The 27,018-nt window shown below is 41.2% G+C and overlaps 1 protein-coding gene across 2 annotated transcripts in view; it reads left to right on the top strand.

Annotated features, from left to right (window-relative positions):
• Nucleotides 1-26,618, top strand: part of Ankrd30a (ankyrin repeat domain 30A) — a 71,194-nt gene extending 44,576 nt beyond the window's left edge. For both annotated transcript variants that reach the window (XM_041642252.1, XM_041642243.1), the window contains 12 exons: nt 492-629; nt 1,717-2,673; nt 5,576-5,728; nt 9,862-9,932; nt 11,015-11,108; nt 13,511-13,623; nt 16,606-16,735; nt 18,681-18,971; nt 19,527-19,741; nt 21,057-21,285; nt 22,506-22,551; nt 25,075-26,618. In XM_041642252.1, the coding sequence (XP_041498186.1) occupies nt 492-629; nt 1,717-2,673; nt 5,576-5,728; nt 9,862-9,932; nt 11,015-11,108; nt 13,511-13,623; nt 16,606-16,735; nt 18,681-18,971; nt 19,527-19,741; nt 21,057-21,285; nt 22,506-22,551; nt 25,075-25,208 (2,571 nt within the window). In that variant the 3' untranslated portion in view covers nt 25,209-26,618. The remainder of the gene's footprint in view (nt 1-491; nt 630-1,716; nt 2,674-5,575; nt 5,729-9,861; nt 9,933-11,014; nt 11,109-13,510; nt 13,624-16,605; nt 16,736-18,680; nt 18,972-19,526; nt 19,742-21,056; nt 21,286-22,505; nt 22,552-25,074) is intronic.
• The last annotated feature ends 400 nt before the right edge of the window (nt 26,619-27,018 follow it).

Below are 27,018 nucleotides of genomic sequence, written 5' to 3'. Positions count from 1 at the left end.
ATGATCATGTCAGAGATCAGCCTCATCCCTAGTTGATGTAATTGTGTGGGGTCGCCAGTATATATTCAATCCATTGTTGACCAGTGGTGCCTTATGCTAAGAATAAATTTTAATACAGATAGTGGCAATTATTTATTATGACTCTTGGAAACTAATAGGTACTACAGACATCCTTTCTAAGTGAGGTAATAGAAGATAAGTTTACCATGGAAAATAAGTGCTAGTCTAGCCCTCTTAAAAAAGCAGGCTGTCTTTGAAACTGTGTTAAAGCTAAATGTTTGTAACAAACTAGTTTGCAATACTCTTTCTGCCTGTAACAACTGTTTCTGTTTTTTAAGCAATTTAACTATAATATGCAGTACATATTATACTGTGTTTTATATGGAATAGAATCACTTGTATGTTTTCACCGTTCTACTCTTAACTGAGCTTGTGGATGTCCACAGCAGCACAATAGCATGAGACTGAAAACTTCGTGACTGTGTCTCTAGGTTCTAGAGGAGCGGAATGAGATTCAGAGGCAGCTTTCCCAAGAACAGAATGCCAGAATGTTACAAGATGGGATTCTTGCAAATCACCTTTGCAAGCAAAAGGAGATCGAAATGGCACAGAAGAGAATGACTTCCGAGGTGCTTTCTTTAGTTTTCTAAATATGTGTGCATTTATATATTTACATATTTTCAGAGCCAACCTTACGCACCATGGGAAATATAGAGGATTTTGAACCATATGTATGTATACATAATATATTTGTTTTAGGAGTAGATGGCAGAAACATTGCCCCGCTGTCTAACATATGGAGCAAGTGCATTGGTGAAGGAGCACTACCAGCCGGCTAAGGGGACCTGGGAATTCTGCCACTTGTTACGTTTTCAGTCTTACCTTTTCAGAATGGTGGTGACTAGTTCACCCTTGTGCAAGCATACTTATTTGTATAATGCTTATTTTAAGTATTTATCAACAAATATAGTTGCCACAACAGACTAAAAAGGGGTTACGAAAACTTTCTGAAAAAAAAGGAATTAAAAGAACTTTGGGAAATTTTTTTCTGTTCAAATGAAAGAACTAAGGTTCTTACTTTGGACCAGTTGTATATGTTAGATATTAAAGGGTAAGCCGTGTGTGTGTGTGTGTGTGTGTGTGTGTGTGTGTGTGTGTGTGGTGTAACTGTGTGTTCATATCTGTTTGGGAGCACATGTATGTGCATGCATGTAGAGGCCGGAGGTTGATGCTACGTGGCTTTTTGATCACTCTGCACTTCAGGTGTTGATTCAGGCCCTCTCACAGAACCGTCTTGGCTAGTCCAGCTTGCCCTTGGGATCTCCCCTCTCTGCTTCCCAGGTGCTGGGACTGCCAGTGGGTTGCCACACACCCCGGCATTGACACGGGTGCTGGGGAGCCATATTCTGATCCTCACGCTGGCATTAAGCCATCTCCTAATGTGAAATGTGAGCCAATTTAATAACCTTTGCTTTGCGCCTTAAGCCTGTTGTCCTCCAGAGAACGGCTTTCCCAGTGCTGAGTTTCTCAGAAAGTATAGTTCTCATTGTCTTCAGTTACATTTATGAACTTTTGGGAACTTAGGCTTCTCTAAGCTCAGAAATTAGATGTTTTTAGTTGCATGTGTGTATTTCAGTTCCTAGATTGTAGACTTCACATGCTGTTCCTGAATTCCATAAGGAATTGTGAGAGCTAAATGTTTGTTTCCTTTCCTAGGTTTCTGTCAGTCATGAAAAAGAGAAAGATCTGTTGCATAAGAACCAGAGGTTGCAGGATGAAATTGCCATGCTAAGACTGGAGATGGACACAGTAAAAAGGCATAACCAGGAAAAGGAAAAGAAGTATCTTGAAGATATTAAGACTGCAAATGAAAAGAGTGATAAGCTTCAAAGAACGATAAAGCTAAATGAAGAAACATTTACAAAAACAATATTCCAGTATAACGGGCAGCTTAATAATCTTACAACTGAGAATACAATGCTGAGTTCTAAGCTGGAGAATGAAAAACAAAATAAAGAAAGACTGGAAACAGATGTTGACTCATTCCGCTCTAGACTGGCTTCTGCTATGCACGACCATGCTGAGATTCAGGCCTCGAAAAGAGACCTAGAAATTGCTTTCCAGAGGGCAAGAGATGAGTGGCTTCGTTTGCAAGACAAGATGAACTTTGATCTGTCTAACCTCAGAGATAACAATGAGATTCTCTCCCAACAGCTTTCCAAAACTGAGAAAAAACTGAATAGCCTAGAAATTGAGTTTCATCATACAAAAGATGCGCTTAGAGAAAAGACTTTGGCTTTGAAGCATGTACAAAGAGACCTCAACCAGACACAGTGCCAGATGAAGGAGGTTGAGCATCTGTACCAAGATGAGCAAGGGAAGGTGAACAAATACATGGGAAAGCAAGAATCCATAGAGGAGCGGCTGTCTCAGCTGCAGAGCGAGAACATTCTGCTCCGACAGCAGCTGGACGATGCTTCCAACAAAGCCGACAGCAAAGACAAGACGATAGTTAATATCCAAGACCAGTTCCATGATATGCTAGGCAGACTCCAAGCGGAGGGCCAGAAGCACAGGCTGATGCTGGAAGACAGAAACAAGGAGTTAGTCAGTGAGTGCAGTCACTTCAAAGAGAGACTGTGCCAGTATGAAAATGAGAAAGCGGAAAGAGAAGTGAGTATCAGTAAAGAGGAGATTTCCAACTTCTGTTTCTATCTTACGTGGGTGGTGTGTGCCTGCATGTATGTCTGCACACCATGTGTGTGCCTAGTGCATACAGAGGCCAGATGAGGGCATCAGATCCCCTGGAATGGGAGTTAGACATGCTTGTGAGCTACCATGTGTGTGCTAGGAATTCCAGGACCTCTGGAAGAGCAGTCATTGCTTTTAACTGCTGAGCCATCTCTCTAACCCCAATAAAGATTAACATTTTTAAAACATCCCGTGGGGATATTCAAAATACTATTCATTAATACTGAGTGTTGAATCTAGCTTGGCTATAAAAATCTATTGATCATATTTGTTATATTACCTTAGAAACAAATCTGTGTCGGCAAATATAATTTAGATCTTATTCCCAAAACAAAGATAATCCACATTTGATGTGGTAAATTGTGTCAATTACTCAGAATTGACTGTTACATGTTGTATTTGTGCTTTGAAATATCACATTGTACTTAAAAACATGCACCATAGTTTTGTTTACATTTTTGAAAGAATCATAATTACATACATAGAACTGAATTTGAAATCCGGAAAGAAGGGGCAATTCTTTGGTCTTTCGAGACAGGGTTTCTCTGTAGCTTTATTATTATTTTTTTTTTTTTGGTTTTTTTTGAGACAGGGTTTCTCTGTGGCTTTGGAGCCTGTCCTGGAGCTAGCTCAGTAGACCAGGCTGGTCTCGAACTCACAGAGATCCGCCTGCCTCTGCCTCCCGAGTGCTGGGATTAAAGGCGTGCGCCACCATCGTCTCTGTAGCTTTGGGGCCTGTTATGGAACTAGTTCTTGTAGACCAGGCTGGCCTTGAGCTCACATCTGCCTGCCTCTGCCTCCCGAGTGCTGGGATTAAAGGTGTACACCACCACCGCTCAGCAAGAAGGGACAATTAGACCTGACAGATGTGTTATTTTGAGTAGATACATTGTGTAACCTTTGGAATTGTAGAACATTAACTTAAAAATGTTGCTAGTTATATACTGGTATTAATAATGCGGTTTTATGCTGCTGAAGTAATAATTAGGAGGGCATGAGCTTTTAAATTGTGATTTTTAGTGCTGTAAACTGAGCCCTAGGCTTTGGCATGCTGCACATGCACTGCCTACACACCCCAGTCCTGAAATAATTTTAATGCTTTTTTTTCTTGCCAAGTTTTTGGACCATGATGAGGCAGGTTAAGTGGGAACTTTCATGACTAAAATGCGGAGTTTGCAGTTGTGATTCCATAGGCCAGGTGGCTTTGTATTTCATCAGGGAACTAAAATAGAGATGCTGTATTTTGTAGTGTTTTTTTTCCTTTCAGTAGCTTTGTATATCTTCCTGTTGGTATAATATTGTCTGATGTCACTTGAATTTAATGCTTGTCCCAAATTATATATTCTTATGACCATAACTCCAAAAACATCTGCTTTCCATTAAATCCTAAGTTGGGACAGATGTGTGAACTTTAACAGGGTCAAAAATATGTTAATCTCTCATGTCAGCATTTGTAATTTTCCACATTTTAATGAGTAACAGGTTCCTGTTTCTATCTTAGGGCTCAGTTGTGATCTTAGAGGATGCAGCTTTGTTCAGCACAGAAATAAATGTAGTTACTGGTGGTTTATTAATTATCATTAAATCTGCACGTCCAAACTAATGAAAACTAAAGAGTGTGAGGATTCATGTACAGCAGAGATGCAGTGGGCAGGGGAGAGAGTTGTGGGAGCTGGCGTCAGCTTACTGAGGGCCTTGCTTTTATTCTGAAGGAAGACTGTTGGAAGGATTTGAGAAGGAAATTGAATTAGGAGAAAGTTGGCCTTCTTGGAATTCTGTGTGCATGCATGGCGACACACAACTGTAAGTCAGGAGGCAGGAGCAGGACACTTCAAATTTGAGATTATTCTAAGCTACATAGACTTACAGTCTCACACCTTGATACCTAGCAAGGCAGGGCTTGGATATTACCCTGGCAACAGGCAGAGACTTGTATGTAGGGATGGATGCCTGTTTGATCCTGGGTCACCCTGGGACATAGGTCTTAGTGGCTGTGAGTATCACACACAACCCAACTTAGCGTCAGCCCAAGTGGCCAAGGGTCTAGCTTCATGAACACTATCTCACACTGTGGTTACTGTTGAGCTTTGAATTAGCAACAGCACATGTCTGTGTGAGCCTCAGTCCTTTGGTGGCCTCGGGTGCTACAGGGGAATGGAGTAGTCCATCCACATTGGCTTTGCCCACAACTGGACAGAATCCTGTAGTGCTTGACCAAAGGCTGATAACTGAAGACCAGCGCAGGAACACAGGGAGCTCGTGATCCTACTTACAATATAAAACCTTAAAAACTGATTTCTTCAAAGCTCCAGTATACAATAGTGGTTCTCAGAGATTGGGTTGAGAAGAAGAGGGAGGAGTGATGGGAGGCAGCGGTCACTGCATGCTCGGTTACAGTGATGGAGGAGGCCATGGTCACTGCGTGCTCTGTTACAGTTAAGAACAGGAAGCGCGGAGCTACTGAACAATAATATGCTGTATATTTCAGACTACTGAAGAAAGGATTTCAGCCTAAAGAAATGATCAATGTTAGTAGCCATAATTGTGTCTAACCTGTTAAGGGCACATGTATCAAAATATCATGTGATACCTTGCTGACATGTACAGTTTTATGTTTTTACATATCAGTTAAAAATGAAAATTTAAGATATGAGTAAATTAAAATAAAATATGTAAAACAGTTCCACAATGTGGAATTCATCCCTGCCAGGCTTACTGATACACACACTACCAAATGCGCAGATTTTCTTCAGAGCATGGAGAAGAGCTCAGTGGTGTTACTCAGTGTTATGATTTATAAAATCTGTAACGAATACCTCACCAGGTGGTAGTGAGGCAGCTCCAGCAGGAACTGGCTGATACCCTCAAGAAGCAGTCGATGTCAGAGGCTTCCCTTGAGGTCTCCTCACGCTACCGCAGTAATTTAGAAGACGAGGCACGAGATTTAAAGAAGAAATTAGGTCAGCTCAGAAGTCAGGTACGTATGAAATTTAATGTGTCTACTGCTCATGTACAGCCTGTAAAATGATAAGAGTTTTAGGATAATTCCAGAAGACAGCTTTCTTTCATGTTTTCATTGTAATTTGCCTTCACCTTTATAATGAACTTACTTCTTTAATCTCCAGTTTTATTCTGCTATTTGTTTTTTCTTTGACTTAAAAAAATACTTATTTCGTGTGGGGGAACAGGCCAAACATGCTACCTCACCCCAGTGGAGGTCAGAGGTCAACTTGCCCGTGGGTAGGGAGGGTATTTGCCCTCCTTCCTCCATGTGGCCCCTGAGACCCAGCTGAGATCCTCAGATTGGCCGCCAGTGCCTTCAGACTCCCAGAGTCTCACTGGCCCCATTTTTTCTTACAATTTTTGTAAACCTTTTTTATCCTTGGGAAAAATTGAGAACTATATATCTTTCCTCAGAGATATTTCTATTGCAGATGAGGCAAAGTAGGTTAAACTAGAGATGGTGTTTATAGAAAGTTCCAGAAAATTGGCTTCCTTCTTATCCTCATTTTTGTGAGTGGATATAGCATCTTTGATACTCATTTAATAGATATCAGGATAATTTGGACAGAAAAGCCATTTATGTTGCTCAAAATGCAGATGTTAGCCAGGTGTGATAACACACCTGTAATCTAAGCCTCTTGGGAGACCAATGCAAGAATTTGAGGCCAGCCTGGAAAACTTTTAAAGGGCTGAGGAGCATGCTCAGAGGCGGAGTGTTTGCCTCGGATGTGCGAGTCCTTATGCTCTATCCGCTGTGCCGGAAACAAGAAAGCAAATGTTTGAGGGTGTTCTAAAACCTGTCTCCAAAGCTAGGCATTTCTTTCTTTTAGAAATATAACCACATGGAAATACTCAGATCATATATAGTACTCTTTTTCAAACAGAATGAAAACCAGCGTCTAGATTCTGCCATCTGTTTCTCTGTGTGTTTGTTTGTTTTAGAATCTTCCTACAGCTCCAGCTGGTCTAGGAGTAGCTGCTTAGAGCAGGCTCTCCTCAGTTTACAGCCTTCCCCTGCCTCCTCCCTTCGAGTGCTGCGGTTATAAGCAGGCCCAGTACACCTGGCATGCCATTGGAGTTTTTCAAACAGAAGAGCATTATTGAGCTATAATGAACATATAATGCATAGCTCACTACTTAAAGTAAAAAAAAAAATGGCATCTCTTAGGCTATTGACAGATTTACATAGTCATCACAATCAATTAGAACGTTTTCATCATCTTAAAATAAACCATGAGCTTCTTGTCACCCTAATCCTTCCGTCTTCCCCAGATCTACCAGTCCATCTCTCTGTCTAGATATAATTTCTTTTTTTCTGAGCATTTTATTTCATGTGGTGTTTAGTCGTTCTGAATGACTGTTTCTCAGCATGAAGTTGTCAGCCCTCCATATTTTCCCACTATCGGGTAATGAGCCGTCACTAGCAGGGCACTTCCCATTTCTAGGCTGCTGTGGGGTTGAGCATCTTAGTTAACGAGGCTGGCCACACCAGCTGTACAGCTTTACTCGCGCTGCCTTTTCATCGTCCCAGTTTTTATTCTTTCCACCTCATTCAATTTAGAACTGACTCACAATTACCATCTTCATGAAGCATTTCCTGACTCTGACTCCATTTACCTCAGTCTGACATCCTGATTTTCCATTACTCTTAATAGGCTTTTGCTTCTTTGGTTGGTTTCTTTTATTTTTGTTATGTGTATGAGCTGTCATCTTATTGGGATATAAATTAACTTAAAGGGTTGAGAGCTGATATGTGTACATCGAATAAATTGAAAATATTTTTGCTTAGTAGTCATTAAGTATTTCATACCAGCCCAGATATTACTTCTTTTGAGGCATTAAGGTGATGACTTTTTTTTTTTTTTTTTTTTTTTTGGTTTTTCAAGACAGGCTTTCCTTGTGGAACAGTCCTAGCAACTAGCTCTTGTAGACCAGGCTGGCCTCGAACTCACAGGGATTCACCTGCCTCTGCCTCCTGAGTGCTGGGATTAAAGGAGTGAGCCACCACCCCCAGTCTTTTTTCTTTTTCTTTCTTTTTTTAGACGTGGCCTGGTATCCTAGCATGGCTTCAAACTATTACATAGCTGAGGATAGCTTTGAACTTCGGATCCTCCTACCTCCACCTCTCAAGTGCTACAGTTATACATAGACAAATGCCACCATGCCTGGTTTATGTATTGCTGAGGCTCTAACCCAGGCAAGCACTTTACCAACTGAGTTATATACCTAGCCTCTATAATAAGGCTCTTATTGTAAATATATTTTAAGGAATTGCATATGAAGCAGAAAGCACATAATTTAATAGAGGAGAAATGTTCTATCAAACATTTTTTTCTCATTCTGAGGAAAAAAAATAACTGCATTTGTCTTCTTTCATTATATAGACAGGGTCAGGATCTATACGTCTGTAGAAGCTGACCAACTGCAAAGCTCTGTCCACAACTTTTCTGGTATCCTGTACTGCAAAACCTTCATGTATCATTAGAGTACTGGATCAAGCAACCCAACGTTCTCGGGAGGAGTGAACTTAGGACCCTCAGTTTATCAATAGAGCCCCATATTTCAGCTGACTGTCAGGCCATTACTGCCTACACCAGGAAACACTGTCTGCACCGCACTGTATGATCCTTGCCAGCTGAGCAGTATGGAATAAAAAGAAGCTAAAAAGTATTCCACATGCACAGTTGCTGGTGGCTCGGGATATTTCTGGAAGTTGCAGGAAGTACTAGAGATGTAGTATGGGTCTCACTCTCCACTTCCTGCCACAATCGGTTACACAAGGAATGAGCCAATACAGTGTGCCTAAATGACCTCTTTTGTGGTTGCCATAGCACCCGCCTAAATTCTAACTCGCTGCCATGTTCAGTTCAAGTGCTTTTTTCATATTCCCTAACTAATCTTTTCAGTAGTCCATTGATATGGATAGGATTATTTCCTTTTCACAGAGGAAGAAACTAAGATACAAGAAGTTCATTTGCTCAGAATCTATACATCTAACAGCTGGTGAGGAGAAGCTTTGGACCCAAGCATTCTGTTGTTTTTAATCAAACTCTCAATCAATCAATTTTATTAATAAAGTAAAGCCAGATGCTGGGGTGAAAGTTCAAAGACAGAGAAAGCATCCACTAGGCCTTGCTCCTCAGCCAGCATCCCCAAAAAAGACCCCATTTCTCTTCTGATGTCAGTGTCCCTCCCTCACACTTTCTGTGTGTGTCTCTCTCTCTGTCCTCCTGGTCCCTCTTCCTCTCTATTGGTTTTTTTCTTCATAATCCTATTTTCACTTCCTTTGCTTGCTCTGCCTCTTGACCTATGGTTGACTTGATTTAATCCTGTTTACAATATTCAAACAGAAAGCTCTTGGATTAAAGGTGTGTGCTAAGACTGAGCCACATCACAACTAGAAACATGTTTTCCAGTAAATCATGCCCTGTAACAGTGTTCTGACTTCTGTATAGATATACCTCCACTGAAACTTTCATAAGACTGTCAGCTGCCATTAAACACCATGTTCATCACAACTGGCAGAGCTGTGGCAGTTTATAGATATGTGGATTCATAACACCTGTGCATAAGAACTTTTTTGTTTGTTTGTTTGTTTTTTCGAGACAGGGTTTCTCTGTGGTTTTGGAGCCTGTCCTGGAACTAGCTCTTGTAGACCAGGCTGGCCTCGAACTCACAGAGATCCACCTGCCTCTGCCTCCCAAGTGCTGGGATTAAAGGTGTGCGCCACCACCGCCCGGCTAAGAACTTTTAAAATGGCAATTCTATCAGAAATTCCCTCTTTTCTTGGTTTCAGCCATGTGGTCAGTTTGCATATCCAGTAGGATACAGTTGAAGACTTTGCTGGCTGATCGAGCAGGCATAGTAGATTATGATTTACAAATGGACTGTCTGTCACAGAGCAGATGTTGGTAAACTTTTCTGTAAAAAAAGGGGGGGGGGCAGGTAACACTTTAGTTTTTGAGAGAATTAAGATCCCTGTAGCAGCAACTCAGTCAAATTTGCGTTCACTGCAGAGAAGTGCACATGAACACTGTAGATCAGGGAATGAGTTGTGCAGATTTAGAATATCGTATTAGTAAAGGTTTGTTTTATTCTTTATTCCAGTTGCAAGAAGCACAGGATCAACACAGAGAGGCTGTACAACATACTGAGAAGATGCAAGACCACCTACAAAAGTACAGTTTAAACAGCATGACTCCGGTGTTTATAAAACAAATTATCAGTGCAGGTGGCAGCTGTGACTCAGTGTTTATACAGCAAACAGCAGTGCAGGGTGGCAGCTGTGACTCAGTGTTTATACAGCAAACAGCAGTGCAGGGTGGCAGCTGTGACTCCAGTGTTTATACAGCAAATAGCAGTGCAGTGCGGCAGCTGTGACTCAGAGTTTATACAGCAAATAGCAGTGCAGGGTGGCAGCTGTGACTCCAGTGTTTATACAGCAAATAGCAGTGCAGGGTGGCAGCTGTGACCCAGTGTTTATACAGCAAATAGCAGTGCAGGGTGGCAGCTGTGACTCAGTGTTTATACAGCAAACAGCAGTGCAGGGTGGCAGCTGTGACTCCAGTGTTTATACAGCAAATAGCAGTGCAGGGTGGCAGCTGTGACTCCAGTGTTTATACAGCAAATAGCAGTGCAGTGCGGCAGCTGTGACTCAGAGTTTATACAGCAAATAGCAGTGCAGGGTGGCAGCTGTGACTCAGAGTTTATACAGCAAATAGCAGTGCAGGGTGGCAGCTGTGACTCAGTGTTTATACAGCAAATAGCAGTGCAGGGTGGCAGCTGTGACTCAGAGTTTATACAGCAAACAGCAGTGCAGGGTGGCAGCTGTGACTCAGAGTTTATACAGCAAATAGCAGTGCAGGGTGGCAGCTGTGACTCCAGTGTTTATACAGCAAACAGCAGTGCAGGGTGGCAGCTGTGACTCAGTGTTTATACAGCAAACAGCAGTGCAGGGTGGCAGCTGTGACTCAGAGTTTTGTGGCAGCTGTGTCAGTTCTGACAGCAGTCTCTGACCAGGCCCGTCTCACCTCTAGGTTCCCTGGAGTGCACACCTTTGAGTAGGGATGCAGTTAGGGGGGTTGCCTGTGCATGAGGATCTGGGTTTGACTCCTGATCCACACCTAGAGAAGTTATAGTAACCCAATCATTTGCGTTTCAGACCCTTAAGAATTTATATAGTGACTCAATTGATTTTCAGAAAATATGTGATTTTTTTTAATTGCTTCATAAATATAATTATTTTAAAATACAATTTTAGGCTTGAACTTGAAAACTCCAACTTTAAAATTACAATAAAAAACCAGTCGGATAAAATTGAGCAACTTCAGGAAAACCTGTCAAGTGTGAATTTGGTAAGTGATTCTCTTCCTGGATTCTCTGATGTTAAGAACGGATGGTCTCTCTGCCCTGTAGTTGCCCCATGGGGACATAGAAGACAGTCCTCTGTAGTAACTGAACACGGTGGGCAGTGTGCAAAGTCTCGGTGTTGTGTTCTATGCCCACTGTTTGCCCCTCACATGCAAGTCCTTCTCTCTATAGGGAAGTTGGCTGAGTTCGTGAATTAATGATTTCAGGACTAATGCTTTATACATACCACACCTTGTTTACACATCCGTCCATTGATGGACCTTTGGTTAATGGATGTAATATTACTATGGACATTGACAGTGTTGCCAAACTCGTACTTTACAGTCATTTTTAAATTCTAAGAAATTTAAGTGATTTGATCTAGTCTTCTGATTTTTTTTTTAGTAATCAAAGACTTTCACTGAGATTTTGAAAATGAATCACTTATAATTTGTATTAATCAAAAATGGATACTAAATCATGATACAAGTGCCCCGTCCCCCACCCCCACTGAACTCTTTTCCACTTTGAATTAAAACAAAATAAAACCAAAAACAAAGCAAAGTTAATGCTAGAAAAGATCACAAGGTAGATGCATTGGACACCCAATCCAAGTCACTCTCACTACTGACTTCAATACTGTGCGGTCCATCCCAAGGGCCATGGGCCAGGTAGTCTAGATTATTTATGTTGATTCTTCTTTCTGGGGCCAAAGAAATGTCAAAAAGTAGTTTCTATCTAGATTTCATATAAACTATCCAATTTTATTTCCTAATTTAATATTTCCTAACATGATAATATGTTGATGGGGAATCTACAAAAATGAAACTGTTGAAAGAAATCCTGCTATATAGGAGCTGTAAAGAAATGTATTAAGAATACAAATTTAAATTTGTTTTATGGAGTTCTTTTTGTTTTTTGATTGATTGATTGATTTGAGGCAGGGTTTCTCTGTGTAACAGGCCTGGCTTTCCTGGAACCGACTACTTCTGTAGACCAGGCTGGCTTCTAACTCAGAGCTCTACCTGTTTCTGTCTCTTAAGTACTGGGATTAAAGGCCTGTGCCACCACTGCCTGACTTGTTTTGTTTTTTTGAGACAGGGCCTCACTATGTAGCCCTGGGTGTCCTAAACTCCCTCTGTAGACCAAGCTAGTCTTGAACTCACAGAGATCTGCCTGCCTCTGCCTCTCAGGTGCAGGGATTAAAGGTGTGTGCCATTATGCCTAGTTTATGTTTTCTTTATTTTCTTTGATGGAGGGAAAGACTTGTAATCCCAGCATTTTGGAGACTGAAGGTGGAGGATTGCCAAAAGTTTAAAGCCAGCTTGGGCTGCTTAGTCAGTTTCAAGCTAGCCTAGGATAACCATTGGTCTCTCTGAAAAACTTTAAAACAAGCAAAATAAAGCAAACTGACAACAAACAAACCTAAGAACTGCGTGATGAACTCGGCAGGTATACGCCTGGGCTCCAAGCCTAGCCTGAGTTTGCTCCCTGGAATCTCTGTATGGTAAAAGGAGAGAACTAACTCCTGAACGCTGTACACACACACACACACACACACACACACACACACACCCCAAATAAATAAATATAAACAAAAATTGCTGAGAGACTACTTTTAGCCAATCCAGTCAGTAGCCTCTAACTTCTCTAGTTATTCATGGTACACTTATGTATAAAAACTTATTTAAAATAATTGGCAGCTGAAATTCCAGAGAGGATAATGATGAAAGCATAACTTGGTTTGAGCTGTATCAAATATCTGTCTTCGTGTTCCTTTTATGCCTTCTGTGACCAGATGCTTGGCATGCACAAATCTGTTTCAGAGAGTGTAGCCTGTGGTTACTTGACTCCGTGTTTCTGGGCCAGTTGTAAGCAGAACATCATGGCAGTCAGAGCACGTGAACACAGAGCAAGGGGCAGACAAGAAGAGGTCATGGCGAGATAGGGCCTCCGAGACATACCTGTCCTGACCCTCTTCTCTCTTCTTATCACCACCTGATGTAGCCTTCATAGTTTGAGTTGATTGTCTCTGGCAGGTCATCACAGATACACTCAGATTCACTAATCCCTGGTTAGCTCTTTATGCAGTCAAGTTGACAGTCAAAATTAACCAATGTAGTACACATTGGTATCCGGTTTATAGATCTGTATAAACACAATATGCATGGACTCCTGCAGGATAATATACTTTTTTAAAGAATTGGGCTTTAGATTTTAAAATTCTTTTCTTGGGACCAGTGAGATGGCTCATCAGAAAAAGGCACTTGTCCAGGTAGCCAGACAACCTGAGGGGTTCCCTGGGACTCACATGGTGAGACACACACACACACACACACCACCCCTAACAGTCACACAAAAGAAATAATCCTTTACTAATTATTTTCTTTCAAAATTATTTTCAAAGTCTGAAGATGACAAAGAAAAACTGAAGAAACTTGCTGAGGTGAAGGAATCTCTGGAGTGTACTTTGGAGCAGGAACAGAAGAGAAACGATGCATTAGAGGAAGAACTGAGGGAGTAAGGTTTAATATTTCAGTCTCCTCGGCCTTTCTCTATTGCTTTAACTGAAGCCTAAATACAAATGCATTTCCTATCTGCATTCTCATTATTACTTTAAAATTTACCTCAGAAACATATTGGTAAAGACTAAAGTTTTTTGATTGCTAAAATATTGCAATTACTCTTTAAATTTTCTTAAGACAATGGTAAATGCTTTTGGCATATAATGTCAACTGAACTCTTCAACCTTGAAGTTTCTTTCTTTTTTATTTTTATATTTTTATTTTTGGTATTCTGAGGCAGAGTTTTTTTGTGTGTAGCTCTGGCTGTCTTGAAACTCACTCTGTAGAGCAGGCTAGCCTTGAACTAACAAGATCCACCTGCCTCTGCCTCCTGAATGCTGGGATTAAAGGTGTGCACCACCGCCACCTAGCTGAAGTTTCATTTTTGAACACGCTTTTGATCTTTTTCCTGCCTTTGTAGTATCCTTCCCTTCACCATTTAGACATTTTGATATCTTAAAAACCTATTTGTGTTTTTCTTTAACTATATCAGAAACTATCTTTATATAACATTTTCTTTCTCTTTTTAATTACAAAAGTTTATCATGGAGATAAATTGTTGTTCCATGGGCATCTCTAATATGTATATAAGGTTAACATGATATTGAGCTTCTATTTAAACAATTTTAAATGCATACGCACACATACGTAATACTATATAGTCATCCCTTGGTACTGCTACCGGAATCTAGACAGAGGCCTGACGCTGGGGGTCCCCAAGAGGCCAGCTTAGCTCCTCTTTCCAGCTGATTAAAAGGTTAAAAAAACAACAGTGACCACAGGGCAGGAGTTTGTTTGGAATACTAATACTGGGGAAAGTTGGGGTACCCTGCACTCAGGACACAGAGAAGAGCACCAGCCCGGATTGTTTTAGAGGAATGTGTACATGTTATTTCCTGATGGGTCCCTTGGGGATTCTTATCAGTAAGGTGGCTGCTGTCTAGAAATAGCTTTAATTGTTGCCGTGGTGTTTCTGGATAATGTCTGCTATCCTAGAATCCAGGCTCACTGCGGTGAATCAGAGAAGAGGTCAAGTCTGCAAGGGAAGATGGGTTCAGGGGTTCAGAGTAGTGGCGAGATTTCAGGTGTCACGCCAGTGGCATGGAATGTGACACTGTAAACGTTGATATTTGACAGTCTGCTAATTATCTTGTCCCTGAACACCTTAAAAATATCTTATTACTCGTATCTTTGTGTCTTTAGTCTTAAAGAAGGAGGATTTCCAGCTAGCTGTAGGTAAACTCCTCTTAAATGACTAGTAGGTCCTCAGATTTGAGCAAGAATGTGATTCACATTTCAGGGTCGAAAAAGGATTAAGAACAAAGGCCAAGCTTGTGTGTGCTTTAAGTTTCCCATTGGACATCCACCGGCCTAAATGAGGAGGCAGGGCTTTTTGTACACCAGTAAGTCTCTGCTATGGTACGTGTAGGAGATGGAGTCTAGGACTCCTTCAGATGGCAGAACCCGTGGATTCGCACACCCTTAAATAGTGTACTATTTGCATTTAACCTGTTCTCAACCTCCAATATACTGTTTTCTTCTCTAAATCACTTCAAATTCCAAATAAAGTGTAAATGTTAATTAAGCAATTGAAATACTATGTTGTTTGGGGAATAAGGAAAAGGACAAGGATTTGCGTGTGTTCGGTGTAAGTGCAGTTTTTCCTTTTTCAGAATTTTCCAGGCAAAGTTTTTTAGATGTGGAACCCACAAGTACAGAGAGCTGACTGTATGTCTTATGCTTACAGCCGTAGACAAATGACTTAAATACAGTGAAGTGAGCATTTGTGTTTCTGTTACCAGCCCCCTTTATTGAAAACAGAGTCTTTTCTCATATCCTATATCCTGATTACAGTTTCCCCTCCCTCTACTCCTCCCAATTCTTTCCCACCTTCCCCTCCCAATCCGATCCACTCCCTTTTGTCTGTCGTTAGAAAAGAACAGACTTCTAAGAAATAACAACAATGTGTAACAAAATAAAATATAGTAAGATAAAACAAATACCATCACATCAAAGTTGGCAAGAGCCCAAGAGAAGGCACAAGAATCAGAGACCCACTCTTTCACGCACTCAGGAGCCCCATGAAAATATTAAACTGAAAGCTGTGGTATTACACAGAGGGCCTGGTGCAGACCATGCAAGCCCAGTGCTTGCTGCTTTGGTCCCCATGTCACCCGTCTTTTACAGTGACATAGTTTCCAGTCTTTGCAGCCACCAGCATGGTTGCTTTTCTGTTCGTTCAGAACAGATTTTGAGTTTTCTCTCTGATTCTAATCAGTACTTTTTTTTTCTTATTTAACTGTCTTGTGTGTGTCGGTTATATGAAAGGATGGGTGCTAGAGAGGGGCCCCAGGGCCTTGCATACACTGCACTAGAGTTCCATCACTGAGTGTCGTGTGCACCCCTGTGCTCTCTCTGAATGTAGTTTCGCATTTCTTGGATTTTGTTGATATTCCTGTCCAAGACTTCTAGATTTCTTCTCATCTCTCTGAGCCTTCATATGCTATTTTCTTTGACATTCTATTTTGTTTTCCCTCTACTCAAACTGCACAAACTGGTTTTCCCATCTCACTTTTTTCTGCCTTGGCTAATCTCCTTGATACTTGTTGGGATTGGATGCTAAAACTCTCTGCTACATCCTCAGTGCTGACTTGTGCTTTGCCTTGGAGAAGACTGCAGACAGGCAGCAAAGAGTATTCATGTCTTCTCCTTGGTTACAACTAATATGTAAGAGTGCTTTATACTAATATACTAAAGTGGATATAAATAATTACAGGTATTCTGTAGTTATATTAGCTCTATCTTCTATACATAGCATAAACTTTTGTACACATGAGAGGGTCACAGTTTACAAATGTATCTCTGTTGAATGCTAGAACTTAGTGTGTGTTTAATAACTGTTGAACGTACTCTTAAAAGACTTCACTTACTTTTGCAGATTTAAGGAACTCTTAAAAAAGACCAAAAAAGAATTAAGTGAACATGAAAACAGAGAACTTAATCTCCATCAAGATATAAAAAACAGTCAATTTGAAATGGATATCCCAGTTAATATGCTAATAAAAAAGGTAATTTTTAATCAGTTTTGGGGCCCAAAAATAATTTTAAGTAATATAAATCTCTGGATACATTGAAGTTTTATATTGTTTCATTTTATGAACATGATGTTAATGAAAATTGTATTATTTTCTATTTAAAAGTCGTACTGTTGATCTTAAATCTTGAACCCAGGCTGCAATCCATCATTATGTGATCCTAAATCATGAGTCCCAAGTCTTTTTTTATTGATTGATTGTTGGTAGCAGCTTTATTGGGATATAGTAAACATATCCCACCTATATTATATCCATAGAATTGTGCAGTCTCTATCACTTAAGAATATTTCTTGCTTTGTCCCTATAGCTCCCTGTTCTGGCGTTCTGTGTCAGTGTGTGCTGGCTCCTTTGACTTAACACAGTGTTAAGTCCACCTGTGTGGTAGCAAGCATCTGCACATAATGTCTTCTTGTTGCTGAGACTTGCCCTATCATATGAGAGAACACACATTAGATTTAGCTCTTCATCCCTTATTGCTTCCACTTTGGTCAGGTACTAATAACATCGCTATGGCAAGTATAGCCTGCATCTGTTTTCACTTTTCCTTGAGTTCTCAGGAACTGAGGCGTCATGTGGAAACTGCTGATCGGGCAGCAGCTGCCCCTGCCAGTGTACTTCCCGAGTGGCCGCACTGTGTCACCTGCACTGTTGGGGGAGTTTCTCCATGGCCTTAGTAGCACTTGTTTCCCGCTGTTTTACATGCCTTTCCTAGGCCAGTACCAAGTCAAGTGGGTTCTCAAGGGAGAACTTCCCAGGCAGGCTGCATATCGCTCCATGCCTTAGGTAATAGCAAACGGCAGCATAGTAGGGGCTTTAGTTTCACTCCCGTGGAAACTTTGCTTCACGTCTAGAAGAAGCCTGTGCCCATTTTCTGCCTTGCCGATGCCATGACACAATGAAGGTAGACTTGTAAAGATAGGGTTCGTTCATTTTCTTTCTTAATTGAAGCTTTTGACTTCTTTCCCAGTGCGCCTCCCTCCCCTCCATCTGCCTCTAATCTCGGGCACGGGACCTGCCAGCTCAGCACATTGACACTCGCTGCTCTGGCTTTCATTACTACAGCTATAAGATCACCTGAGGACCTTTACCAACGAGAAAGAAGCGTGAGCTTCTGGTTTTTCTCACTGGGAATGGGGCTGATTTTGGAGTTTAGATTCAAATTCTCTCTGTTTCTTTCCTTTCATCTTTCCTTTAGGAGCTTGCCATGTAGCCAAGGCTAGCCTTGAACTCAAAGTCCTCCCTCCTCAGTCTCCTGAGCCCTGGGACTGCAGTCCACCAGTCCCAGCTAATCCTCTCTCAACCTAGTATCTGGTTCTTAGGATTCATTTTCTTGGCACAGAAAACAAAGTAAAACTTCATGGCTCAGTAGAGAGTGCAGGAGCCTGGCACTGTGGTATCACCTCTGGTCCCAGCGCTTACGTAAGCTGAGGCGGGAGAATTGCTGTTCGAAGCCACACTGGACCACCATGCAGATTTTCCAAAAGGAGCTAGAGTCATTTTGAGAAGGAAAGATGGGAGACAGTCCCATGAAAACCATCTAACCTGAGTGCTGTGGTGCTTAGCAAAATACTGGTCCTAAGGAGCGTGTTTTATGACTGCTACTCTCCTCTGACTTTATCTTCCGAGTAATTAGAAACCCCGTTATGAACTGGGCACATGCTTTTAATCTCAGTACTCAGGAGGCAGAGGCAGGCAGGTCTCTGAGTTCGAGGCCAGCCTCCCTACAGAGGGAGTTCCAGGAGAGCCAGGTCTACACAGAAAAACCCTGTCTTGAGAGACCAAAAAGAAAGAAGAAACATCATTATAAGAGTCATTGCAGGTTAATTACAACTGAGCTTAGGTAAAATTGGTGATTGGTTTTATGCTGCCATTTTCTCAGCCTTCTTCATTACCAAACTGTATCACTTTATTCCTGCAGATTGATGATCTTACATCAAAACTGGAAACCACATCTTCAAAATGTCTACATTTGGGTAGAAAAAATCAGGTTCTTCAGCAGGAGTTGCTGTTGATGAAAACCATACAGAAGAAGTGTGTGAAACTAGAGAAGAACAAAAGGAAACTGGAGCAAGAAGTAGAAAGCCTCAGAAGTCACATGGAGAAGAATATGGTGGAGCACAGTCAGGTGCAGCAGTATAGGCGGGAGGTCGAAGAGCAAGCGAGGCAGGACTTGGTGGAGAAGTTAAAACAGGTCAACCTCTTCCTGCAGGTTAGTTTCTGTTTCTGTGATGGGTGCGGTTCATCTCCCTGCAGATGCGTTCTGGCTGTGTGCATAGTGTGTTTGCTCTGGTTTGTTCCCCAGGGTTCTAGAGAGACGAGGACATGTGTGTCCTGTGTTCGAGTGTCCTTCATTATTATAACTCGTGATCTCTCATTGGAGAATCATTTGACTTTTAAAGCTATTTCGTATAAAACAGATTGCTAGAAGGAAAACAAATTGATGCGCAAAGTGTACCAAACTCTTGAGTTGTTAAGTTATCTAGTTCCAGATTTAAACTTGGGAGCTTATTCTATTGTTCCTTGAATTCTCACATTATTTGTGTACTATCATACAGAACGGGGGATACGCCACATTGGTAACAGGCTCAGTTAGCACGCACCAGGCCCTGGATTGGACTCCCAGCACTAAAACAAACGAGAAGATGAAGATTGAGTGTGTTGTAGTTCACATGGAATGCAGTCGATGAGTGTCAGCACTCGTTTGCATGTGAATAATGACTGGCTTGTAATTACTCCTAAAGCACATTCTTCCGGCTTGCTGCAGGCACAGGCAGCCTCTCAGGAAAACCTGGAGCAGTTGAGGGAGAGCAGTAACGCTTCAGTGAGGAGTCAGATGGAGCTCCGGATTAAAGACCTGGAGTCCCAGCTCTCCAGAATGAAAAGTCAGGAAGACTTCGATAAAATAGAACTAGAAAAATACAAGCAACTCTACCAAGAAGAACTCCGAGTTAGAAAATCGTTGTCAAGTAAACTGAACAAGTAAGTCATGACGTTGGCACTCAGGAAATCAGCTCACTGCTCTGTCTCGGCAGCAACATTTTCAGTAAGACTGGGAGACTGGGAGTGCTAACTAGCAACACGTGTCTAGAAGGAATGTTGGCGGTGACCCCCAAATGTTACTTGGGCATAGTTTATATTCTTCTTTGTCATTTTAGTCTTAGTTGATATGGTCTGTTGGGCTTCCGGAAAGATGTTTTTGAAGCTTTATAGTTAAGACAGTTATATTGTTATACAATTATATTTCCACATCCTTTAAATAGGACTGTTCACAGACTTGGTGATGTTTTCTTTTGGGAAGAAGACAATGTAGTCCCAAGGGTACTATCGATATTCCTCCTTTGGGCACTTTCAGCATTTGATAGCTTAGTTTTCTTTGATTGTCATCTTTAGTGTTTCCGTTAGAGGTTCCTGTGAACAAACTGATGGAGAGATTTTCTAGTCTGTGTCGAGTGATGCAGGGAAGTGTTACGGCAGAACAGAAGCAGCAGCCCAGCGCCGCATTCCTGGTGCTGCTCCGAGTTAGTCCTTGGTGTCAGGTGCTCAGTTTATCCTGAGTAATGGAAGCAAATACGTAAACATCTCGTGGGGGAGTGAAAGGTTTCAGTTATACACAGGGAAGCCGATCCTCCAGTCATCTCCCAGTGAGCACTTAACAGGGTGTTTCTGATGACACCCTCAGGATGCCAGGAAGCAGAGCCCTTCCAGAAGGCAACTGTCACCGGTTACATCTCAACAGCCGTGTCTCTCCCTCCTACTTTGTCAGAATTACTTGATAGTTAAATATCCCTCTAGATACAGGGGGGAGGGTCTTGGTCCTGCCTCAAATGATTTGGGAGACTTTATTGACTCCCCATGGGAGGCCTCACCCTCTCTGAAAAGTGGATGGGAAAAGGTGGTGAAGGAGGAAAGGGGGAGGGAACTTGGATTGGTATGTAAAATAAAAAAATATTTGCCTGGTGGTAGTGATAGTGGTGCATGCCTTTAATCTCAGGAGGCAGAGGCAGGAGGACGTCTGTGAGTTCAAGGCCAGCCTGGGGTCTACAGAGCAGGCTCCAAAACTACAGAGAAAATCTGTCTCCAAAAAAAAAAGAGTCCCTCTAGAAGTACCTGCACGTTTTAGAATAATTTAAAACCTGTAATATTCAGCATTTACGTTCTGACAGGTTTTTCATGCTAAGTCCCTGTTGAGGTGCAAATGGCATGTATTCCCATGACAGCTTTTTAAACAGCCCTTACTCAGGACTCAATCTGGGACTGTGAGACACTAAGCATTGGCCTTTTGTGGACTTCACAGGACTAATGAGAGGCTGGAGGAGGCCAGCACGAAGCTGCTCCTGGAGGAACAGCAGAACAGATCGCTGCTAAGCTCTCTCAGTACAAGGCCTATTGTAGAGTGTCCTTGCGTTGGAGGTCTTCATAATAGTTTGGTATTCAACAGAACTCTTATTCCAAGAGAAAACATAGTGATTCCTTCCTCAAGCCTACAGCCATCAAATAAAAGAATGGAAATCTACCTGACCAAGGTTAGTATATTTCGTTTTTCCTTTTGGTTTCAAGTTTCTGATAAAATTCTCACTTTTAATTTAATGCATGATCCTGAGTTGTTTTGTTGGCCTGTGCACACTAATGTCATAGTAATTTTGCTAAAGGAGAAAAGTCACTGAAGTTCCTAGAGCTTTCATTTCAGCAGCTGCTCCCTGGTTCAGGGAATGCAGCTAATGTTGGGCCCACGGGGGTCACGCAAAGATGGGGACAGACCACCAAATCTAATAAACCTGAAGCAAACTTTATTCCAGGAAAAAAAATTAAAAATTAAAAAAATAAATTTCCATGGTGCACAAAAAGCTTATCAGCTGGCTGAGACCACAGCCAGAGATGGACTTGTAAGGCTGTGGCAAAGGCCAGCTTTTGAACACCACCTTTTTATATTAAGAAGCAACAAGCATTAGGCAATAACAAAGGGATTTTTACAATCTTGAGGTGAAACTTAGACACAGATTGCCCTTCTTTGCAACTTCCATTAACAGAGTTTTTCAGTTAAACTAGTGTTCGTATCTAGTCCATTGTTTTCCCTGGCAGGAAAGGGTACGGGAAGATGCACAACCAAAAAGTCAGACGTCACGACCCTCCTGTCATTTAAAAGTTACCTCAGCTCACATCAGTGGCTGGTCATGAGTGGCCCGGGGTATCTAAAGGCTGATCCTCAGTTTGCAGAGCCACCCTAAGTTTGCAGAGGCCGCTTCAGCCTTGCAAATAGAGCTATGAGCTGTAAAGCGGAGTAACCCTGTTCATAGTTAATCCTTAAGCTGTTGAGAAAGCTGCTGACAGTCTGTTCTCATTCTCCTAGGCTTACAACTTTATATTTTTTATTTTTATGTTCTTATTTCTGGAATCTACATTTTTATATTCTTATTCTTGGACTCTTCAGCTAAGGCAGTCCATTTCCTTAAAAGGAATGCTTACATTAGGTTTTGGAAATTAAATGTGGTTGTGACTACAGCTATAGCTTAAAATGTGACCATACACCTTCTTATGACAATTTTTCTGCAGTGTCCTGAACTTTCTGTTCGAATGACAAGAGAATGGGTAACATCCAAATACCTACATGTGGATATTTATGATCTAAAGGATTCTGATGCAGATACTACTTACTAATTAAATAAATGTAACATTCCATAAGATTAATTTCTAAGTTAAAAATGTTCCATTTTATTAAACATTATAAATGTTCAACTCATTTCAGATGCACCAGGAGTTGGAAAAAAGTATAAATAGAGAACTTAAAGAAGGTATGTACCAAAATTGATGAATTAAGTTTAGATTGACTAATTTCTGAAATAAATTATAAATATTAAGTGACATCATTTTTCTTGTTTATTGAATAGATTTTTTTAAATTAATCATTGTCTTACACAAAATTAAAGATGTGAAGATATTCCTTTCATGGTTTAATGCAGCAAATGTTTGTTTCATTTATCTTTGAGAATTTCATATTTAAGTACACTGTATTAGCATCATTCCCACCTCCCTCTGCACTGTGACTCCACCCATGCTCCCCACCGCCTCTCAAGTTCATGACCTCTTCTTCTGATATATGCAACCTAGAGGCCCAATTAGTGTTGCCTGTATTTGCCTGTGTTTAGAACTAACCACTTAAGAATGAGCTCTCGTCCTTGAAAAAGACTGATTCCTAGCTCTTCATCTCAGGGTAGGACTGTCTTAGGTAGGGTTTCTCTTGCTGTGTAAAGACCATGACCAAAGGCAACTTGGGGAGGAAAGGGTTTTTTTCATCTTTCACTTCTATCACTGAGGCAAGTCAGGAACCTGGAGTCAGAAACTGAAGCAGAAACCATGGAGGAAGGCTGCTTACTGACCGTCCTTCTTTCTTACACAGGTCAGAGCCACTTGCCCACAGTAGCACCATGCACATTGAGTCATTAATCAAGAAAATGCCCCATAGATTTGCATAGGGCAGTATGATGGGGGCATTTTCTCAATTGTAGTTCCCAGATAAATTGTGTCAATTTGACCAGGAAAAAATAAAATAAGGACAGGGCCTTTGTGGATTTTCTTCATCCTTGTAGGCATGCCAGCTGGTGGAGGTTACCATGTTGTTGGGAATTTATGGATGCAGAGGACATGTCACAGCGGGTGTCAGGACCCTAGGCTTTACCTTCTTCCCACCTTCTCTTCCGTGATTCCCTGAGCGCTGGGGGTAGGAGTTGTGACAGATGTTCTCTCTAGGGCTAAGGTACCACATAGTCACTTATTGTTTGCGTTTTGACCAGGGGTGGGTCTGTGATAGCCTCCTTGTGCTGCACAGAGACATCTTTATGACAGATGAGAGCTACATATATCAGTGGACATAAAGAGTTAGACGTTTACAAGGCTCTTGGAGACTGTATCTTCTTAATATGTGGTAGTAAAGGGTTCTCCTCGAAGGTCTGTGACCTGTCCAGCTGTGCAACTGTTGTGGTTCTTGGGTTTTCCAGCCAAGTAGAGATGTTGACAACTTTCCTCCCTTGGCAGCTTACATAATATCTTCCGATACTAAGAGCTGGCCTCAGGTAGGAAGCTTTCCGGTCAGATCCAGTTCAATTCATCTAGTCCTTTGTCCTAAGTTTTCAGTGTCTTTAGCAATGTGGGCTTACTTCAACTTCCAAGAGGTAACCAAGGGCTACATCAGTGGTCTGTGTTGTTTTGAGAGTCACCTGGACAAACCAACCATTGGCTGACCATTCCAAAGGAGATTTCTCGTGACTGTTACCGGAGTTACTGTCAGCCTTAGTGACATACCTTCCTTTAAGATTTTACACACACACACACACACACACACACACTGGTAAATATAATATGCTACCTTGAGGTTTTATCAACCAACCTTGGTGTTTGTCCCTCTCCTGTATTGACCTTCTTCCTCCTCCCCAGTTGGCGCCCCTCCCTGATATTCCATTTCCTACTTCTATCCCCTGTATCCTGCTGTTCTTTCAACCTTCCCCACACCAACATGTGCTCCCTTTATACTTTCCTGAGTTTAGTTCCTTTTTTGAGATTGGTTTTCTTGACTCTCCAGTAATCCTCTACCAGCTACACACTAAGATTCTCTCCTGTTACGCAGGTTTCCTCCTTACTTGATTGTTTCCAGTGCTGTATGGAAGAGGCCCAGTTTGTCAGTTGTTCCTAAGCAAATTGAATCCTATTCAGAAAGTCCTTTCCTGCGAGTGTGTATCTTGTCCAGTACTACCTCTGTTTTCTTCCAGCTGTCAGGTTTTACACTGAAGTCTTTTACCCATTTGAAGTTGTTGTTGTGCAGGGCGATAGAGACCAGTCTAGTTTCGTTCTTCCATTTGTGGACATCCGTTTCTCATCACCCTTTGTTAAAGATGTTTCTTTCTCCTGCAGTGTATATTTTTGTTATCTTGTCAAATATCAGGTAGCTATAAATATGTGGCCTTCTGCTGCACCCCTCTACATACCTGTTTGTGTGCTGTGCCATGCTGTTTTCAGTACTATGGCTCTGTGATATAATCTGCACGTGATTGTTGGGAGTGGACTATATCATTTCATCTTATCATTCCTGTGCTTGTTACACTATCTTTGCACGATTGTTGAGTAAATGAGTCAGCCCAGACACTTCGATATTCACAGTGAGATAGTAAGTGTGCACGTGTGAGCAGTCAAACTTAGTTATGATTGTGCACTCTAGTCACGCATACACACTGCCAGTTCAGTTTCAACTCTTCAGCTGGCATGGGTTTGACTAACTGGGAAGTCTCTGATAGGCATTTAGATATATAACCCTTTCTTTCCAGCTGCTGCCGAGCTTGAATCTGAGTTCTGCAGAGTTTCTCCCCTTGGATCTGCTACTAAACCAGGTCAAGATCTACTCTCAGAAGCATCACAAGAATATATAGACATTTTAAAGAAAAAATATACAATCTGCTGAATTTAAAAAAAAGGAAGAAAGAAAAGGCATATAACAATAGAATCGGGACTGTTTGGAAGAAGGACCAGAGGAAGAGAGGACCTGAGAAGATAAAGGGGCGTGCACTGTGTGTGTGTGAGGGCACACAGCTTCAGCCCCAGCACTTGAGAAGCAGAGCAGGCAGGTCTCCCGAGTTCAGGGACAGCCAGGGATACAAGTCTCACACAGAGAAAGAAGGTCATAATGAAACCTACAATTTTGTACAAATAATATATATTATTACATATGGTCTAAAATATAATATATTTATTAGACTTTATATATTTTAATTGTCCTATTAAATGTATGACTTGAAAACAAAAGTGAAGAAAACTTTTTTGTCATGTGTATTAGAAAATTAATATGTTTACATGGGGTTTTTTGGTGGTTTTAGCAGATTTTGCAAGTATTATTAAACCAGTATTACCAGGTTTTACATACAAAACCCCCTAAGAGCCGGTTTCTCACTAAGTACTCTGGTGGGAAGAAGTGCCGTCTTTGTGTTGATACTTTTCTGGTTTTGTCACTTTGGTCTGCCGCTGCTGTCAGCATTGTCAACGTTTTAATGTATTACAGCTGCCGATCACTGTCAAACCTGGCTTCAATTTTAAGCCCTGATTTGTAGTTCTTGTTCGTCTTTGATGGTCTCCTAAGCAGTCTTAAAATTAGGCAAAGTGTCAAAGAATTGTGCCCACCCACCCCACTCGACCATTTGAAAGAGCCTTGCTGCCATCTCCCACTGTCCTTGACTATTTTAGTATTTTTGTAATTAACAGCACCTGAATAACTTTGGTGTCACCTTTGTAATGAGCCGGCTGACACTAATACACCTGCATTTAATCCTCAGATTCTTTTCCAGTTTGACGTCTTGACTACAGTGTCCTTTAACAAAAACTGCCCCTTCAGACTCCTGGATTCCAGTTACTCACATTTCCTAGACCCCTTCAGCCTGGAACATTGCCCAGTCTTTCCTTGCTTTTCATGACCTTAAATCTTCATGGTAGAATTCATGTAATGCCCTTGAATTGAATTTTCTGCTTCGTTATGATTAAATCATGCATTTCTTGGCAAGAGTATTACAGATGAAAATTTTCTCATTTTGTCCTATTAGGTAATCTCTAATTTAGACTTTCCCTAAAATTATGATGTTGATTTTGATCACTAAAGCAATTATCTGCTGTGTTTTTTCCCTATATTTACTTTTGTAATAATTGTTTTATGGGGAAGTAATTTGTGACTGTAAATATCTGTTTCTCATCAAACTTAAAATATATTCAGTTACTAGTATCCATGTGGACTAATGGTTCTTCATTTTACTTAATGAGTTGTAAATGGTTGATAATATTTTTAATTATTTTTATATTTTGATAAATAAAAATTTTGAGAATTTCATACATGAGTGCTATATTTCTATCATTTCCACCCTTCCCTCTCCCTCCAGCTCCTCCTGTGTCCCTCCCAACTCCCTCTCAAATTCATGGCCTCTTTGTTGTTTTTATATACATATACACATGTGAAAATGCACCACCCTATTGAGTCCAGTTAGTATTCCTTTGTACGTGTGTTCGGGGGCTTGTAAATGTTCTGTTTCGGTAATTGGAACACCATAGAAATTTTTTAAAGAATAGTACAAATAAATCTTGGTTATTGCCACTCTTTTCCCAAATGTAAGCATTGGGTTTTGTCCTTCCCCTTCTCGTCCTCTTTCAAAATAAATGCAAGTTAAGGGGTATAAAAGAGCATGTTTCTCTTGCGAGTGGCAAACATGACACATTTATTCCCAAGTATGTGT

Source organism: Microtus oregoni, unplaced genomic scaffold, assembly GCF_018167655.1.
Source record: "Microtus oregoni isolate MIOR12 unplaced genomic scaffold, Mior012 000002F_ref0000024, whole genome shotgun sequence".
Classification (NCBI taxonomy): Eukaryota; Metazoa; Chordata; class Mammalia; order Rodentia; family Cricetidae; genus Microtus; species Microtus oregoni.
Note: the sequence above shows the minus strand (reverse complement) of the source record. Positions and strands in the feature narration are given on the sequence as shown.